At 37.6% G+C, this 15,236-nt stretch overlaps 1 protein-coding gene across 1 annotated transcript; it reads right to left on the bottom strand.

Moving 5' to 3' along the window:
- Positions 1–880: 880 nt before the first annotated feature.
- CCDC195 (coiled-coil domain containing 195) lies at positions 881–15,029 on the bottom strand. The gene is made up of 3 exons (XM_060302624.1): positions 14,768–15,029; positions 9,726–9,972; positions 881–1,004 (listed from the first exon to the last, which is right to left on the bottom strand). Exons 1-3 carry the CDS (start codon positions 15,027–15,029, stop codon positions 881–883), a joined length of 633 nt encoding a protein of 210 aa, XP_060158607.1.
- Positions 15,030–15,236: the final 207 nt, after the last annotated feature.

The raw sequence follows: 15,236 nt of genomic DNA, 5'->3' as shown, positions 1-15,236 counted from the left end.
TGATTCTTAGTATTTACAATAGCGGATAGTAATCATAGCTGTTTAAGACGTCACCTGGGAAGGCTTGTTTAAAATGTGAATTTCTTGTCTTGTTCCTGTCTGGAGCCCCCAGATCTGCATTTTAACACTCTGGAGATTTTAACATTAAGATATTTGTTTAAAAGGCATACTGGTATTAGAACATGATTGCTGTAAACTTGGAGGAGGAGATGGTCTCTTGACTAGAAGTTCAGGATTTGAGGGAGTTCTGAGGTTTTCAACCCCTAAGTAATAATCATTTGAACCTTTTCCTCTCTCCTTCCAACCAGGATGAGTGTCTTTGCCATTAGCCAGCCCACAGTTACTCTGAGCCCACAATATACGCTGTGGGAGTTTGCTGTGTTTGTGTCTACATGCCAGTAACACGGGATATTAAAAGACCAAGTGAGCTTGTGTCAGTGAAATATCAACACACAAATTAACTATAAGGATAATCACTGTGGCTTCTATGTTATAATCAGAAATAGAACTTTTTTTCCTAGATTTGTTATAGTTTCAACTGGAGAATGACACATAATGGGAACAGCAGCATTTCCTGATAGCATAGCACAGATACAAAACACTTAGCATGCAACTTAATTTAATTACGTTTAATTGCTCACATGCTGCATAGAGAGACTTCCACAGACACTGTGCACCCATCAACAACAACATAAAGTAATGGCTTCCATTTCTTGGCCAAGTCCACTGACAACTCTATTGACCCAACGCCAAATATTTGTATATCTCACTGAGCATCTTGCCAGAGGTCTTTGCAGGGAAAGACATTGACCCCGCCAGGCCTTGGTGTTCCCACATGTTGGAAATCAACTGTTTCTTAAATTTCACCACCTTACGTATCCTACTCTGTAATGGTACTTAGCTGGTTTGTGGTCTGATTTGATGAGCATTTCAAAGAACTTGAGTTTTTGGAATATGAAGACATGTTCATGGGTAACAGGAAACTGACTGTCTTTATCTTGTCCCTAAAGAACGCAGAATAGGGAAAGAGAAATAAAACGTTTTAGTGGGCCTTTATGCAAAAACACTTACTATTTCTACAAAACATTTACTATTTTTGCAAGTCACCAAATATTGCTTAAAGTGTTAAAGGTTCACCTTAAATATATAATAATTTTTTTTGTTTAGTTGTTCAATAATAATGCATGAAAAAAGATTGGAATTGGCCTTTTGATTAAACCCAGTGAATAGCGCTGATAAAACTAAAATTTAAAAATTTTGAGGCAGGGTCTGTATGTCTGAGGATTATTAGCTTGGCGTTTAAAGTTGGAGAATATCATGTTCTCTCAGGCAAACGGTCCTGCACATCAAAACTCTTCAGTTGAAATGAAGAAGAAATTTGAGGGAATTAGTTTATAATCCCAATCAATTTGGAGTTTGCATTAATGGAATATCCATCACACCTGAGCAATAAGGGGAGAGAGAAGTGACAGCAATGACCCAGTGTTACCTGAGGGATTAAATCTTTTCATTTTGCCCACTTCTCCTTTCCTCTTGAACAGTGTTATATATAATTTTGACATAAACCAGGATAAAGTTCTCCCAGGAATAAGTCTAAAGAACAGTGTTTAAAATTATTGCCTTTTCTCTAGTTTTGATCTCTCTCTCTCTCTTTAATTAGATAAGACCATAATTTCACTGAATGGCATTCAGTGGCCTGTATCTAGGGGAACACATCTGCTCCCTCCCTTGGGAGGAAGGCCAGTAGTTCTATATGGGATCAATAAAATAATAACTGCTCTGCCACTTAGCAAGCATTCACTTGACTATCCCATTTATGCTTCACAAAAACTATGAGGTAACTGCTATTATGATTCTCTTTTTACAAAAGAATAGACTACAGCACAGCTCAGACTAATAACTTTTCCAAGACCATGCTGTTTGCAAACGATGGAGTTGGGACTTTAGCCATCTGATTCCAGAGGCTGTCTTCTTAACCACTTTGCTTAGGAAAAGAAGACAATGTATTTATTTTAATGTGTCTGTTTTATCCTATCAGTAAAATATCATTTCTAAGTTTAGTTGTCCATATGGACCCTTTTCCCTAATCTTTTCAACAGCCTGAGGTTTTTTTTTTTTTTTTTTCTTGAATGCAGGAGGAAAAGATTGGGTTTCTATGTCAAAATTAGGGAAAAAATTAAAATCCAGTCTCTAGTTTCTGGAGATCATTGGTTCTTAGAAATATTGACATTGGCATTATTCCATAAAATACTTTCTTGGTACAATAATAGAAAAGTTCATGAGCAAATTAGGTACAATGTCTCACTGATTTGAAAGCTAATTCAAACACATTGGTTCTTGATAAATCTTTGTAAGAGTCTTTGAAAGCTATTAGAAAGGAAATGAATTTACTCCAAAATTAGAGGAATAATGTAATGAGTTGTTACTTTACTAGTTAATCCCTGAGAAAGTAAAAGACAAAATAAAAAAGTACTACAAAAAAAAAAGCTTAATTCCTGTTCAGCAGTTCTCTGTATCTACTGGGTTTTATGCCAACCCAGCTGTTGATTTTAAGCCATTACTGACTTTCTTGCTTTAACACAATTCTACAATTGGCTCAATCTTCCAAATTAAAGTAGATTCCAAATTAGAAATGGATTGTGTTCTAATAATTTATTCATTGGCAGCTTGGAAGTTGGAAAACATTTTGCTTCAGAAAAATAATACATTATAAACATTGGCTAGGTCCCCAAACTACCATAGAAAATAATATAAATTGAAATGGGAAAATTAATACCACTATATTTCCCAGTTTAGCATTGTAGATCTGTAAGCCTGTAATGGTTTAAGTGCAAAAACTAAAGCATTATAATACAGGCACTCTACAATTATGAACTATGTAAACACAAACCTGGAAAGATACCCATTAAAATCTCAATGGTGGTTTTTCAGGTAATGGGATTAGGGAAGATTTTCCTTTTTATACTTTTTACATCACATTAATATTTTATAATTAGCAATTTAAAAAATAATGAACATTTAGTGCTTTTATGTAACTGTATATTATATATACATAATTTTATTTAGACAAAGGGTACATCTCTGCCTTTCTTCCCTCCTCCCTCTTTGAAAACACATGGCCATTGGAACACAGTGGTTGGCTATACACTTCTTGTTTCCATATCCCACATCTGCTCTGTCAACAGATCTTGTTGGCTCCACCTTCAAGTGTTTAGAAACCACATCCAGTTATTGCCGTTGGCCAAGAAATAATCATTTCTTGTCTAAATTATTTTTTTAACCTTAAACATGGTCCCCTTGCTTTCTATATTGTTTTTCTATAGTCTTTTCAAAACTGAGCTCTCTCTCTCTCTCTGTCTCTCCATATATATATATATATATATATATATATATATATATATAAATGAAAAGAGTATATTATGCATCCCAATTCACTTAGAAAAAATCCAGAATCATTGGAAAGGAGTGAAAGACCACCCTTAGCTCTCTGCCTTCTCTCTCTGTCTCGCTTCTTCCCTTCACTGCACTCAGTGCCAGCCACCTTGCCCTTCTTCAAACACCAGTCGTGGGCCCACCCAGGCCTCTGGCATTTGCTGTTCTCAATGCCTGGAGAGTGCCCCCGCCTACCCACTCCAATCCCCTGCTCGTATCCCCAGAACTCTCTCTCTCCCTTCTTTATTCAAATAGTGAGGTATCTTCTGGCTACGATATAAAAAATTTCAACAATGCTTGCTCTTCAAACCCTTCATTTTTCCTTTGATTGGTTTACTTTTCTCACCATCTAACATAATATATACTTCCTGTATTTTCATGTTTATTGATCATTATGTTACAAAGGAAAAAGCTCCACATTGGCAGAGATTTTTGACAATTTTTTTCCTGCTGTATCTTCAGTGCCTAGAATCCAGCACGTAGTAGTACACCCTTAACATGTATTTGCTGAATGAATGGATGTGGGTAATGAAAGCATAAAAAACACTGAAAGGATAGGAAAAAACCTCATGGTTAACACTTGCCCCTCAGGAGTCCAGGGGAAGAGAGATATAGGGCTTTTCTCTTTATTAGTAACATTTTTTCTTTTATATATAAAAATATCTGGATAAAATATGATAAAACTCTTGCAGATGAATATATTGATATTTGTAATATTAGGTTCTGAATGTTTATGTATTTTGAAAATTTTCATAAAGACATATTTTAGTAGCTTTCCAATAATTAATGGTAAAGCACATATTCCTAGCATTCCATAGAAGGACTTTTATGATGGATCCTGCTAACTTCTCCATCCTCACTGATTTCCCTACTTTTAGTTTTCTCTGTAGTCATGATTTCTTCTCTCTTCTTGTCTTTTTTGCTCTACTGGGATGACCTTTCCATTTTTCTTTGCCTGTCCTTCCTGACCCAGGTTCCTCTCTCTGCTCCTATAATAGAACTTTCTACAAATGAAACACAGTTTTCATGCTGCCTTGTAAAATTCAAATAAAACTGGCTCAACCTTTGTATCCCACATCCAGTGGGAAGTCCAGTGTTCTCTCCAATATTTATGAGAATTCTTGCAGGCCTATTAATTATGGTTACCCTTTGATTTGATTTCCTGCCACTGATGAATTAGATAACTCATTCTCTCAACAAATATATTTGTTCCATTTTCTCTTCCCCAGATAAGTTAATCGTGAAACCAGGTCCCTATTTCTTGATTTTCCTCCTTCTCCTCAGAGGAGACAAATGTGTATACACTTTTTTTTTTTTAAACATCTTTATGGGTGTATAATTGCTTTACAATGGTGTGTTAGTTTCCACTATATAACAAAGTGAATCAGCTATACATATACATATATCCCCATATCTCCTCCCTCTTGTGTCTCCCTCCCACCCTCCTTATCCCACACCTCTAGGTGGACACAAAGCACCGAACTGATCTCCCTGTGCTATGCAGCTGCTTCCCACTAGCTATATTTCTTTTTTTAAAAAAAAATTTATATTGGAGTATAGCCAATTAACAATGTTGTGATAGTTTCAGGTGCACAGCAAAGCAACTCTCGCTATCTATTTTACATTTGGTAGTGTATATATGTCCATTCCACTGTTTCACTTCGTCCCAGCTTATCCTTCCCCTTCTCCGTGTGCTCAAGTCTATTTGCTACATCTGAGTCTTTACTCCATTCTTGCCCCTATGTTCTTCAGACCTTTTTTTTTTTTTTTAGATTCCATATATATGTGTTAGCATATGGTATTTGTTTTTCTCTTTCTGACTTACATTACTCTGTATGACAGTCTCTAGGTCCCTCCACCTCACTACAATTAACTCAATTTCATTTCTTTTTATGGCTGAGTAATATTCCATTGTATATATGTGCCACATCTTCTTTATCCATTCATCTGTCGATGGACACTTAGCTTGCTTCCATGCCCTGGCTATTGTAAATAAAGCTGCAATGAACACTGTGGTACATGACTCTTTTTGAATTATGGTTTTCTCAGGGTATATGCCCAGTAATGAGATTGCTGGGTCGTATGATAGTTATAGTTTTAGTTTTATAAGGAACCTCCATACTGTTCTCCATAGCAGCTGTATCAATTTATATTCCCACCAACAGTGCAAGAGAGTTCCCTTTTCTCCACACCCTCTCCAGCATTTATTGTTCATAGATTTTTTGGTGGTGGCCATTCTGATTGGTGTGAAGTGATACCTCATTGTAGTTTTGATTTCCATTTCTCTAATGATTAGTGATGTTGAGCATCCTTTCATGTGTTTGTTGGCAATCTGTATATCTTCTTTGGCGAAATGTCTATTTAGGTCTTCTGCGTATTTTTGGATTAGGTTATTTGTTTTTTTGATATTGAGCTGCAAGAGCCACTTGTAAATTTTGGAGATTAATCCTTTGTCAGTTGCTTCATTTGTAAATATTTTCTCTTATTCTAAGGGTTGTCTTTTCGTCTTGTTTATGGTTTCCTTTGCTGTGCAGAAGCTTTTAAGTTTCCTTAGGTCCCATTTGTTTATTTTTGTTTTTATTTCCATTTCTCTAGGAGGTGGGTCAAAAAGGATATTGCTGTGATTTATATCATGGAGTGTTCTGCCTATGTTTTCCTCTAAAGTTTTATAGTTTCTGACCTTACATTTAGGTCTTTAATCTATTTTGAATTTATTTTTGTGTATGGTGTTAGGGAGTGTTCTAATTTCATTCTTTGACATGTAGCTGTCCAGTTTTCCCAGTACCACTTATTGAAGAGGCTGTCTTTTCTCCATTGTGTATTCTTGCCTCCTTTATCAAAAATAAGGTGACCATATGTGCGTGGGTTTATCTCTGGGCTTTCTATCCTGTTCCCTTGATCTATATTTCTGTTTTTTTGCCAGTACCATACTGTCTTGATTACTGTAGCTTTGTAGTATAGTCTGAAGTCCAGGAGCCTGATTCCTCTAGCTCCGTTTTTCTTTCTCAAGATTGCGTTGACTATTTGGGGTCTTTTGTGTTTCCATATAAATTGTGAAACTTTTTGTTCTAGTTCTGTGAAAAATGCCATTGGTAGTTTGATAGGAATTGCATTGAATCTGTAGATTGTTTTGTGTACTATAGTCATTTTCACAATGTTGATTCTTCCAATCCAAGAACATGGTATATCTCTCCATCTGTTTGTATCATCTTTAATTTCTTTCATCAGTGTCTTAAAGTTTTCTAGTACAGGTTTTTTGTCTCCTTAAGTAGCTTTATTCCTAGGTATTTTATCCTTTTTGTTGCAATGGTAAATGGGGGTGTTTCCTTAATTTCTCTTTCAGATTTTTCACCATTAGTGTATAGGAATGCAAGAGATTTCTGTGCATTAATTTTGTATCCTACTACTTTACCAAATTCATTGATTAGCTCTGGTAGTTTTCTGGTAGCATCTTTAGGATTCTCTATGTATAGTATCCTGTCATCTGCAAACAGTGACAGCTTTACTTCTTCTTTTCCGATTTGGATTCCTTTTATTTCTTTTTCTTCTCTGATGGTTGTGGCTAAAACTTTCCAAACTATGTTGAATAAGAGTGGTGAGAGTGGGCAACCTTGTCTTATTCCTGATCTTAGTGGAAATGCTTTCAGTTTTTCACCATTGAGAATGATGTTGACTGTGGTTTGTCATATATGGTCTCTATTATGTTGAGGTAAGTTCCCTCTATGCCTACTTTCTGGAGGGTTTTTATCATAAATGGGTGTTGAATTTTTTTGAAAGCTTTTTCTGCATCTATTGAGATGATCATATGGTTTTTCTCCTTCAATTTGTTAATATGTTTATCACATTGATTGATTTGCGTATATTGAAGAATCCTTGCATTCCTGAAATAAACCACACTTGATCCTGGTGTATGATCCTTTTAATGTGCTGTTGGATTCTGTTTGCTAGTATTTTGTTGAGGATTTTTGCATCTATGTTCATCAGTGATATTGGCCTGTAGTTTTCTTTCTTTGTGACATCCTTGTCTGGTTTTGATATCAAGGTGATGGTGGCCTCGTAGAATGAGTTTGGGAGTGTTCCTCCCTCTGCTATATTTTGGAAGAGTTTGAGAAGGATAGGTGTTAGCTCTTCTCTAAATATTTGATAGAATTCGCCTTTGAAGCCATCTGGTCCTGGGCTTTTGTTTGTTGGAAGATTTTTTTTTTTTGCGGTATGCGGGCCTCTCACTGCTGCGGCCTCTTCCGTTGCGGAGCACAGGCTCGGGACGCGCAGGCTCAGCGGCCATGACTCACGGACCCAGCCGCTCCGCGGCATGTGGGATCTTCCCGGATCGGGGCACGAACCCGTGTCCCCTGCATCGGCAGGCGGACTCTCAACCACTGCACCACCAGGGAAGCCCCCTGTTGGAAGATTTTTAATCACAGTTTCAATTTCATTGCTTGTGATTGGTCTGTTTATATTTTCTATTTCTTCCTGGAAGGTTGTGCCTTTCTAAGAATTTGTCCATTTCTTCCAGGTTGTCCATTTTATTGGCATAGAGGTGCTTGTAGTAATCTCTCATGATCCTTTGTATTTCTGCAGTGTCAGTTGTTACTTCTCCTTTTTCATTTCTAATTCTATTGATTTGAGTCTTCTCCCTTTTTTTCTTGATGAGTCTGGCTAATGGTTTACAATTTTGTTTATCTTCTCAAAGAATCAGCTTTTTGTTTTATTGATCTTTGCTATTGTTTCATTCATTTGTTTTTCATTTATTTCTTCTCTGATCTTTATGATTTCTTTCCTTCTTCTAACTTTGTGGTTTTTTTGTTCTTCTTTCTCTAATTGCTGTAGGTGTAAGGTTAGGTTGTTTATTTGAGATGTTTCTTGTTTCTTGAGGTAGGATTGTATTGCTATAAACTTCCATCTTAGAACTGCTTTTGCTGCATCCCATAGGTTTTGGGTCGTCGTATTTTCATTGTCATTTGTTTCTAGGTATTTTTTATTTCCTCTTTGATTTCTTCAGTGATCTCTTGGTTATTAAGTAGTGTATTGTTTAGCCTCCATGTGTTTGTAATTTTTACAGATTTTTTCCTGTAATTGATACCTAGTCTCATAGCATTGTGGTCAGTAAAGATACGTGATATGATTTCAGTTTTGTTAAATTTACCAAGGCTTGATTTTTGACCCAAGATATGATCTATTCTGTAGAATGTTCCATGAGCACTTTAAAAGAAACTGCTCTGTTGTTTTTGGATGGAATGTCCTATAAATATCAATTAAGTCCATCTTGTTTAATGTATCATTTAAAGGTTGTATTTCCTTGTTTATTTTCATTTTTGATGATCTGTCCATTGGTGAAAGCGGGGCGTTAAAATCCCCTACTATGATTGTGTTACTGTCAATTTTCCCTTTTATGTCTGTTAGCATTTGCCTTATATATTGATGTGCTCCTATGTTGGGTGCATAACTTAAAAGCTTTTCCACAGCAAAGGAAAACATAAACAAGATGTGTATATACTTTTGATAGGGCGTAACTGGGAATTGGGAGGTAGAAATGCAGATTGTGGAGTAGGGGAAGTGATGCTCTAACACAGTAGTGCTTGACAGTGACAATCTTGTTCTGAAAGAGCCCTTGGCTTTACCCACTACAAGGGCCACTGGCCAACTTTCCTCTTAAAGATTCCCAGACTACTTTTCAAATATTTCCTCAGTCCCTCCCATTTGCAGCCTGCTCATAACTCCTTAAATACCAATTCATGTGTTTTGCAGAACAGGTCAGTTTCCTCTTTGTCTCTTGGCCTGTTTGGCTTATGCCTAAAGAGTCCTGTCTTATACTCACATAAGCCCATGAAGGCACCTTCCTCCACAAGAATAGTTCTTTCTCAGAGAGGAATTCTCTGTTCAGCTCCTAATGTAACTGTGCCTTCTCCCTGAGACGCTCTTTATCGCAGTGTTCGGTTTACTTGTGCGTCTTTGTCACTAAGCGAAAGCTTTGAACATAACATTTAGCTTTTGCAGGATCTTGGATCCCCAGCGACCAGCTCAGAGTATGATAATTAATGCTTGATTAGTAAGTGAAGACTGATGGTTCTCCACTTATTAGAGGCATCTATTAGAGGGTACCATTTGATCTCACATAAATTTCTTTGTTTTGGTTCTCAAAACAGACATAAGTACGATGGAAGTTATCTTGGCATAATAGCCTACTTGGTTTTATTACTTCCACTAGATAAGACCTGGCTTATCCAGGAGAACGTCTCAGTAGCCATCACAGCATTCAACTATAAACTATCTTGAGGCAGATTGTACATTACCTGCAACCAAAACCATGCTTGGGAAAGGCTCTTTGGCTGGAACCATTGCTGGTAAAAGAATCTGGGGCAAACATCTTTTCTTCGTTGTCTTGCTTCTTAATTGAAGAACATGCCAGTGATTTGACTGTTCTTTGAGCTTCTAGAATTCCACAATTTGGATGTTTTTTCCCAGCTTTCCAAGGATCATTTGCAGCTAACAAATGAGTTGGTGAGGAAATGGAATAGCGTCTAACAATCATGACATTGCCTGTACAGGAGACACAAAATTCAAGTTTAAAAATTCTACTTTTAATGACATCCACAAATGGAAGATTGTGTTGGTAGTAAATACTTCATTGAAACTAACTAACCAAAGCTGTTGTTTTTAGATTATTATTTTTTTGCATAAAAGACATTCATTCATTGATTTATTTTGCAAATTATTGAGTGCCAGCCATGAGCTAGGTGTTTTTTTAAGAGATGGGGTGTGGGAGTGAACAACATAGAATTCTTGCCTGCATAAAATTCTCGTGTGGCTGACAGATGATAAACAAACAATATATGATAAAATTCAGATAGTGGTAGGTTCTAGGAAGACAAATCAAGCTGATGAGGGCTAGGGGATGGAGGCAGATGAGGAAGGGCGTCTGGAGGCTATTTAAATAGTGTGGTCAGGGAAGACCTTCCTGAGAACATAGGATATGAACAGAGAGCTGGACATATAGAGATAATAAAACACGATTTTAAAATGCAAAGAACATGAATTTCTAGACATGCAGTTCTGGAAGTTCTCCTCATTCTAGAAGAAGGTGCTCATCCACAGCCCCTCATCACTTGAATAGCCACAAATAATTGAACTGGCTGCTCCCAACTGTCCTGAAATATGTGTGTTGGCTTTAGTTAGGACAGTTGTTATGAGGATGCCTGTCGAATGAGAGATGAAAGCAAGGCAGACACATGGAAAGAAGTAAAGATGCCTTGGGACTTCCCTGGTGGTCCAGTGGTTAAGACTCCGCCCTTCCACTGCAGGGGCATGGGTTCCATCCTTGGTCGGGGAATTAAGGTCCTGCATGCCACAAGGCACGGCCAAAAAATTAAAAAAAAAAAAAAAAAAGAAGTAGTAGTAAAGATGCCTTCTGTGGGAAACAGGAGTTCTCCTGAAAGAGATTGAGAGATTTATGGCTTTAGTTTCTGAGGGCTTCCAACCCAATTTCTGTCCATAAGGGTCTGCTAATAAACTCTTTCCTTGAGGTAAATCCTATCTCCTTTCCTTGTAATGAAAGCACCTTGAATAAAAGAGCTTTATTTTAGGGAGTCTTGATTTGTCTGCGTCTCACTTCTAACACTGTGCTAACTGACCTGGGGCCTGTCATTCAACCTCTACTTAGACATCTGGCTATTACCCCTGGGGTTAATGACACTGACCTCAAGGGTTAGTTTCCATTTTCTGGAGCACTTAGTGAATGTTTGTTGAATCTTTATTCTTTCTCATCATAGCTTTGTCATTAATGAGCATGAAAGTATAAGAAAGTGCAGCATCGTGTTTAGGTTTTCAGAGGGCTGGAAGCACAATTTTCTCTTTTTTAAGTTTGTGGCCGGTGTCTGCAGAACACAGACAGCAAATTATATAGCCATTACAAAAAGTGGAGGCTGCCGTGGCTTTTCATAGTTTGGAAGAGCAGAAGGTCATTTTTTTTCTTTTTTTTTTTTTGCGGTACGTGGGCCTCTCACTGTTGTGGCCTCTCCTGCTGCGAAGCACAGGCTCCGGATGTGCAGGCTCAGCGGCCATGGCTCACGGGCCTAGCTGCTCCGCGGCATGTGGGATCTTCCCGGACCGGGGCATGAACCCATGTCCCCTGCATCGGCAGGCGGACTCTCAACCACTGCGCCACCAGGGAAGCCCAGAAGGTCATATTTTAAGCAAGAGTTTGTGGGGGAGTTTAAGTTCAAATCTATCTGAAGTAATTAACTGCAAATACTATTCATAAATTATCTTTGAACACTTCCTTTGGCCATGATATATCACTTTTATAATTATCTAAAAACAGGTTTCTGACTATTGACAAACATAAAAGTTTCTGTTTAAGTGGATTATAAAACAATATCTCTATACCAAATGGTAGGAAAGTACAACAGAGGAAATTATATTTATAATAGCAAAGTTTATTGTTTGGGACCTTTACTCCAGCTTGACAGATCAGCATATAGGCTTTTGGTTTATGTCCCTGGATCACAAATAATCTGTATCCTTTAGTTTCTTATCAATAAAAGGGAAAGAATATTCCACAGAGCATCACAGGGTCATTAGCACCAATTCAAAGATTGCTTTCAAATGCACTTTATTTGCCAGCAAAGGGTATGAGCAGATTGAAGGGAATGCTGGAGTGTCCCTGTAAAGAATTGCTTCTTGCGTCTTCTTTGTAGCAGATTATCTCTTCCCTAAAAGAGCCTAGGTGAGGTTGCAAAGAGCAGGAGGGGTGAGGGCAACATCCCTGTAATGGACAGGTTGGATTTCAAAGGCTGGCACACTCTTACATATATTTCCAGGAGAATTTAGTCTCAAGTGATCACTTCCAGGCCCACCTTAATTGTTCCTTCTTAAAGTGAGACACACTTCGGATTTCATATCGTTCCTTCGCAAAGAATGGGTTTATATGATTTTGTTTTCAAGAGGATCAGACAAGCTGCTTGATCTCTCTGGGTCTTGTAGCCTCAACAGTAAGAAAAGGGGATGAGCTCTGAATCTCCGCCCTAGCGGCACATTTCTAGCATTCAGCTGCAGGTAGGAATTTTGATTGATATCAGCAATATCTTACTGACTGCTAATAAAAACTTAAACGTAAGTCAAATAGTATTTTTCCGACCTATCCAATGATATGACGACAACTGCTACCAAGTAACTCATGCTGAGTCTTACTTGTGCTACCTCATTTAATCGTCTCAGCAGCCCTATGAGATAGATGCTATCACTTTCTCCATTTTACAAATGAGGAGAGTGATCATAAAACATGTCACATTCATAGAGTCATAGAATTTTATAGCTGGAATAGGCCTTGGAAGGCATCTAACCCATTCATTTTTACTTGATAATGCTAAGATCAGGGATTTTATGTGAGCTACCCAGCACTGACCAACTATTACAAAACTGGTACTACAACCCAGGTTTCTTCATGCTCAGGCCAATGTTCCTTCTACTTATATCACTTTCATAATAGAACATCACATGTAAGACACACATAAATATCACTTAAATTAACTCAACCAGGCTTCTAAGCACAAATTTAAATCATATTTCCTTCTTTGTTTTGTTGGTGCAACTGGCAAGAGTTCCCCAAATGTCACCAAATGGTTTTCACTAGTCCTTTTCCAACTTAATGCTTATGTATATTAGAGGTCACCATTCAGTGGCTGAAAATGTATATTATCAGTTGTGTTTTTAGCTCTTAATAATATTCAAACCTCCTTTAAATTTGATGGCATTCAGGCCCTGAATTCAGGGTTTAAAGGGTAATACTCTTTGTTCTTTAACCAGTTTAATGCTTGTTTTAGAATAGCACTAGGTATACTGAGGCCCAAATTACTTTTGCATTAGGATAAACATCATGAAAAATAGATTTGAAGGAGTTGTTTACCTTTGGAGTAAGGCAGTTGTTTTCAATTGGGAGAAATGTTGTCTTCCAGGTGACATTTGGAATGTCTGAAGACATTTTTGATGGTCATAACTGAAGGGGGAGAGGCAGGTACTACTAGTGTTTAGAAGCCAGGAAAAACTGCTGAACATCCTTCAATGTCCGAGACAGACTGCTATAATACAGAGTTATTCAGTCCAAATGTCAAGAATTCAGAGGTGGAGGAAGCCTGGGGAAGGATATACTACACATGTCCATATCTTTTTTTTTTTTTTCACCAGGAGAAGGTCTAACTTCCTTATAGGTTACTCTTTCAGTTTTACTAAATAACCAACAGACAGAATAGCTCAGATGCAGAGTTGTTCTTGACAACAAGGGAAAAGACTGTGATTGGAATCTGTACCCAGCTTTGAAATACAGGGACCCATACTAGAAAGAGACCTCTTTAACAGAAAAAAACCAGCTGGCAATAGAACATGTCCAATTGCCAAGCTGTTCAGCGCCTCTAAATGGCATTGCCTGAATCTTTTGACAGGATATTAAGCGCTTTGAGTATTTAATTATGTATATCAATTTTATTTGAAAATACTGTATGTAGGCAAGCACTCATTTAAATGAAGAATGTATTTTTTCACTCTCCTGATTTCTGACTTAATGTATAATCCTCACAGTCAAAATTCTCTCCCATAAAGGGTGAGAGATTTGATTCTTTTAGAATATATCATTGCCTTTTATTCTTGAAGTCTTCAACCTGTATAGTAAGTTGAATTATGTGCAACATATGTTCATAAAGGACAGTAAAAATTTTGTAAAATACGGATAAGAAATAATACCTACCATTTGTTGTGTGTTTGCCAGGTGCTATACTAAGCACTTAGTTTATCATTAAAGTCAATCCTCACAACCATGTAAGATAGGTACTATAACACTTCCAAATGAACAAAATGAGGGTTAAAGATTTCTCAGAGCTAGCTCTAAATCAACTGGCTAACTGGTGTCAGATCACTGGCAACCGTATTTGTCTGATTCTAATATCCATATACTTAACTATTATGCAATACTGTTCTAGGTTAATAAGTGAGCACGCCATTTGACACGTACTCATTTGGTGTTCCATTATGTAGCATTTAAATGCTTGAAGTCAAGAAAGGAAGAAAAGCATTACTTTTAATATGACTGATTTCCACAAATCTGTCATCCTTATCTTTCCAGGACTATCTGGAGATAGTTTCAATGTTGTTAAAATATGTTGCTTGAAGATGCTAAAGAAATTTTTTCCCTAGGGATTCAAAGTTAATCTACCAGGAGAAAAAGGATGGAATTCACCACTGTAATACCAAATTACGCAGTTATGTGAGAGGCACAATAAACTTACTATTTAGAAGATATTTGCAAAGGTGGGCACAGCCCAAAAGAGCTATGGACATACAGTACCTTGGTGTTCCCTCACAGCTGGGGCCGTACCAGTGGAAATACCACCATGAAGGGCTGCTGGAGATTGTCCAGGCACTTCTGCAAGTTTACTGAAGTCTGTGACTTCCTCCTCCTTCTCATCTCCTGATTTTCCCCCTGAGCCTGGGGTTCTCTGACTACTTGAAGTCAGTTTCATCCGGAGGGCTTGATTCTCTTTCTCCAGCTTATTGATCTCTGCCCGCATTTCCTGGATAACTCTCATGAGCTGGATATTTGCTTCCATTGCCTCTTTTCAGGCCGCTCTGGTTTGTTCCTTTAGGGAGACAGATCAACATTTGCTCATGAACCAAATGCACAATCTACTCAGTGGAGCAAGTTGATCCCACCCATAAACCTTCCTGAACAATAGGTGTCACTCTTCTCTATGCCATCTTTCAGCATCTGGGGAGTTAGGCTGTCTAGGGATGTAAAGGATCTCCATGACTTATTC

Source organism: Globicephala melas, chromosome 7 (assembly GCF_963455315.2).
Source record: "Globicephala melas chromosome 7, mGloMel1.2, whole genome shotgun sequence".
Lineage (NCBI taxonomy): Eukaryota > Metazoa > Chordata > Mammalia > Artiodactyla > Delphinidae > Globicephala > Globicephala melas.
Note: the sequence above shows the minus strand (reverse complement) of the source record. Positions and strands in the feature narration are given on the sequence as shown.